Below are 4,783 nucleotides of genomic sequence, written 5' to 3' on the forward strand. Positions count from 1 at the left end.
CAAGAATATAACTACTATAATACTGCCCCTATGTACAAGAATATAACTACTATAATACTGCCCCCTATGTACAAGAATATAACTACTATAATACTGCTCCTATGTACAAGAATATAACTACTATAATACTGCTCCTATGTACAAGAATATAACTACTATAATACTGCTCCTATGTACAAGAATATAACTACTATAATACTGCTCCTATGTACAAGAATATAACTACTATAATACTGCCCCCTATGTACAAGAATATAACTACTATAATACTGCTCCTATGTACAAGAATATAACTACTATAATACTGCCCCCTATGTACAAGAATATAACTACTATAATACTGCTCCCTATGTACAAGAATATAACTACTATAATACTGCTCCTATGTATAAGAATATAACTACTATAATACTGCCCCCTATGTACAAGAATATAACTACTATAATACTGCTCCTATGTACAAGAATATAACTACTATAATACTGCTCCTATGTACAAGAATATAACTACTATAATACTGCTCCTATGTACAAGAATATAACTACTATAATACTGCTCCTATGTACAAGAATATAACTACTATAATACTGCTCCTATGTACAAGAATATAACTACTATAATACTGCTCCTATGTACAAGAATATAACTACTATAATACTGCTCCCTATGTACAAGAATATAACTACTATAATACTGCCCCTATGTACAAGAATATAACTACTATAATACTGCTCCTATGTACAAGAATATAACTACTATAATACTGCTCCTATGTACAAGAATATAACTACTATAATACTGCCCCCTATGTACAAGAATATAACTACTATAATACTGCTCCTATGTACAAGAATATAACTACTATAATACTGCTCCTATGTACAAGAATATAACTACTATAATACTGCTCCTATGTACAAGAATATAACTACTATAATACTGCTCCTATGTACAAGAATATAACTACTATAATACTGCTCCTATGTACAAGAATATAACTACTATAATACTGCTCCTATGTACAAGAATATAACTACTATAATACTGCCCTCTATATACAGGAATATAACTACTATAATACTGCTCCTATGTACAAGAATATAACTACTATAATACTGCCCCTATGTACAAGAATATAACTACTATAATACTGCTCCTATGTACAAGAATATAGCTACTATAATACTGCTCCTATGTACAAGAATATAACTACTATAATACTGCTCCCTATGTACAAGAATATAACTACTATAATACTGCTCCCTATGTACAAGAATATAACTACTATAATACTGCTCCCTATGTACAAGAATATAACTACTATAATACTGCCCCCTATGTACAAGAATATAACTACTATAATACTGCTCCTATGTACAAGAATATAACTACTATAATACTGCCCTCTATGTACAAGAATATAACTACTATAATACTGCTCTTATAAACAAGAATATAACTACTATAATACTGCTCTTATAAACAAGAATATAACTACTATAATACTGCCCCCTATGTACAAGAATATAACTACTATAATACTGCTCTTATAAACAAGAATATAACTACTATAATACTGCCCCCTATGTACAAGAATATAACTGCTATAATACTGCCCCTATGTACAAGAATATAACTACTATAATACTGCCCCCTATATACAAGAATATAACTGCTATAATACTGCTCCTATGTACAAGAATATAACTACTATAATACTGCCCCTATGTACAAGAATATAACTACTATAATACTGCCCCCTATATACAAGAATATAACTACTATAATACTGCCCCCTATGTACAAGAATATAACTGCTATAATACTGCTCCTATGTACAAGAATATAACTACTATAATACTGCCCTCTATGTACAAGAATATAACTGCTATAATACTGCTCCTATGTACAAGAATATAACTACTATAATACTGCCCTCTATGTACAAGAATATAACTGCTATAATACTGCCTCTATGTACAAGAATATAACTACTATAATATTGCCCCCTATGTACAAGAATATAACTGCTATAATACTGCCCCTATGTACAAGAATATAACTACTATAATACTGTCCCCTATATACAAGAATATAACTGCTATAATACTGCTCCTATGTACAAGAATATAACTACTATAATACTGCCCCCTATGTACAAGAATATAACTACTATAATACTGCTCCTATGTACAAGAATATAACTACTATAATACTGCCCCTATATACAAGAATATAACTACTATAATACTGCTCCTATGTACAAGAATATAACTACTATAATACTGCCCCTATATACAAGAATATAACTGCTATAATACTGCCCCCTATGTACAAGAATATAACTGCTATAATACTGCCCCTATGTACAAGAATATAACTACTATAATACTGCCCCCTATATACAAGAATATAACTGCTATAATACTGCTCCTATGTACAAGAATATAACTACTATAATACTGCCCCCTATATACAAGAATATAACTGCTATAATACTGCTCCTATGTACATGAATATAACTACTATAATACTGTCCCCTATGTACATGAATATAACTACTATAATACTGCTCCCTATGTACAAGAATATAACTACTATAATACTGCCCCCTATGTACAAGAATATAACTACTATAATACTGCCCTCTATGTACAAGAATATAACTACTATAATACTGCTCTTATAAACAAGAATATAACTACTATAATACTGCCCCCTATGTACAAGAATATAACTACTATAATACTGCCCCTATGTACAAGAATATAACTACTATAATACTGCTCCTATGTACAAGAATATAACTACTATAATACTGCTCCTATGTACAAGAATATAACTACTATAATACTGCCCCCTATGTACAAGAATATAACTACTATAATACTGCCCCTATGTACAATATTACTATTATACTATATATAAAAATAAAACCCAGGACTCATCTGGAGAAAATCATTGTAATAATTTCCATTTAATCATATTTATAATTTACAATCATTTATCTCTGTATAAAATATATAAAAACGTAGAGTGTAAACTGGCGGCCGCCACCTTGGAAGGAGAAGATCTAGTCCACATGGAGGAGGTGACGGAGTCATCGAGCATTTTGGAATCGCTTCATATGTAGAGCTATGGAGCCTGTGATTTCAGAACTTGTCTTGTTCTGTCCGTAATAATCTACAAAGCCGCCATCTGGTCCCACGAGGTACATGACAATGGTATGGTCCACCTGCGGGGGAAGGAGAAGATACGGTTACATGGTGGGCGGGAACATTCAATCTCATTGATAACAGCAATGGGGGTGGCAGGTGTCGGACTGCCAAAGTGGTGATTTCAGATGCCAACACCCCAGACATGGCCGCCTTACTCACAATGTAGTCGCTATCATCGTCCTTAGGTCCTGGGCTGAAGTACACCCGATACGCCTTAGCCACCTGTTCGATCTGCCCCACCGTGCCGGTCAGACCCACCAATTTCGGAGAGAATTCTGCACAGAGTACAAGTTATTGGGGATAATATATTCACAAGGGGTTCTCCAGGAGTAATAAGCCCCATCATCCCCACCGTACCTTTAATATAAGTGGCGACTGCGTCTTTATCGTCCCGTTCGGGATCAATGGTGATGAACACAGGGGTGAGGTTGGGAACTTCTTTAAGGGCGTCTGAAAGTGTAAGGCAGGGGGGGTTACTACTGACAAAATACTCACCTACTTTCCCACTGTGGTGAGGAGAGCCCATTGCTCTCCCTACTGGGAAGGCTGAAAATCCAACAATATGGCCGTCTCCAGGTCGTGTAGGAGTCTGGGAAAGATAGGCGAGAACCGCGGCAATTTACCGATCTCGTCCACGACCTGCACCATCTTCTCGATCTCTTCGGGGCAGATGTCCGGGCAGTGCGTGAACCCGAAGTACAGCAGGATCCATTGGCCAAGGAAGTGCTGATCCGTCTTCGGGAGGCCGTTGTGATCGATTAATGAGAAGGGTCCGCCGAGTAATGGCTTCCCCAGTGACCGGTTCTTTTCCTGATCAATCTCTGCATGAGAAAAAAAAAAAAAAAGATAGCCAACCATAAGTAAAGAGACCGGTCCACTAGGATCCCCACCTCTACCGACTATCTGTATGTCCACCATTACAACAGCTACAAACTCACTTTCCTCTTTCTCCTTCTTAATGTATTTCATGCCGGCCATCAGCGCTCCTCCCACCGCCACAGTGATCGCCAAAGACTTCCATGACACCGGCTACTAGGACAGAAGGCAGGGAGGGTCAGGTGGCCACTCTATACGGAAGGACTGACGGCGGGGGTCAACTACACCGCCATAGAAGATGAGAATACGCCAACGACTCCCAATAAACATGGGGCAGCAGAGAGCGATGTCCATTATCTTGTAGCCTTACCCCTGCTTTTGACTCGCTCTTCTTGTATCCTGGAGGGGGTGGGGGAAGGGTACTCCGCAACCGACCGGAAAAGGCGCAGCTCCGCCATGTGTTACTCGGAATATTAATCTGGAGGAATCGACAGCAAAAACCTGTGATAAATGGTGGCAGACTATAGCAGGGGTGGGGAGTGTGATATATGGTGGGGGGGTCTTTGATGATGGGGCGTAGAATATGTATAGGGGGGTGTAGTGTTGGATATATTAGGGGAGGCGGTCACTGATTACAGTGGTGTAGAGCACATAGGATGAGGGGTCAGTAATCATACAGATACCTCACCCTTATAGTAGAGTCAGAGTTGGGGAATTATCTGCCATATTTGCTGGGTACCAGAGGAGGC

General features: G+C 37.5%; 1 protein-coding gene across 1 annotated transcript; it reads right to left on the reverse strand.

The window, feature by feature from the left end:
- Window positions 1–2,958: 2,958 nt before the first annotated feature.
- LOC141250743 (protein SCO1 homolog, mitochondrial-like) lies at window positions 2,959–4,533 on the reverse strand. The gene is made up of 6 exons (XM_073670075.1): window positions 4,405–4,533; window positions 4,157–4,247; window positions 3,842–4,039; window positions 3,576–3,668; window positions 3,378–3,493; window positions 2,959–3,235 (listed from the first exon to the last, which is right to left on the reverse strand). Exons 2-6 carry the CDS (start codon window positions 4,194–4,196, stop codon window positions 3,101–3,103), a joined length of 582 nt encoding a protein of 193 aa, XP_073526176.1. The 5' UTR covers window positions 4,197–4,247; window positions 4,405–4,533; the 3' UTR covers window positions 2,959–3,100.
- Between the last annotated feature and the right edge of the window lie 250 nt (window positions 4,534–4,783).

The sequence above is a fragment of the Phyllobates terribilis genome, unplaced genomic scaffold, assembly GCF_046119375.1.
Source record: "Phyllobates terribilis strain yellow unplaced genomic scaffold, ASM4611937v1 Scaffold_6085__1_contigs__length_46937, whole genome shotgun sequence".
NCBI lineage: Eukaryota > Metazoa > Chordata > Amphibia > Anura > Dendrobatidae > Phyllobates > Phyllobates terribilis.

Coding starts and splice junctions, on each gene's coding strand:
- LOC141250743 (XM_073670075.1), bottom strand. CDS start 4,196: ATGGCCGGCATGAAATACATTAAGAAGGAGAAAGAGGAAA. Junction 4,040..4,156: donor TAAGAAGGAGAAAGAGGAAA/GTGAGTTTGTAG, acceptor TTTCTCATGCAG/AGATTGATCAGGAAAAGAAC. Junction 3,236..3,377: donor ACGATGATAGCGACTACATT/GTGAGTAAGGCG, acceptor CTTCCCCCGCAG/GTGGACCATACCATTGTCAT.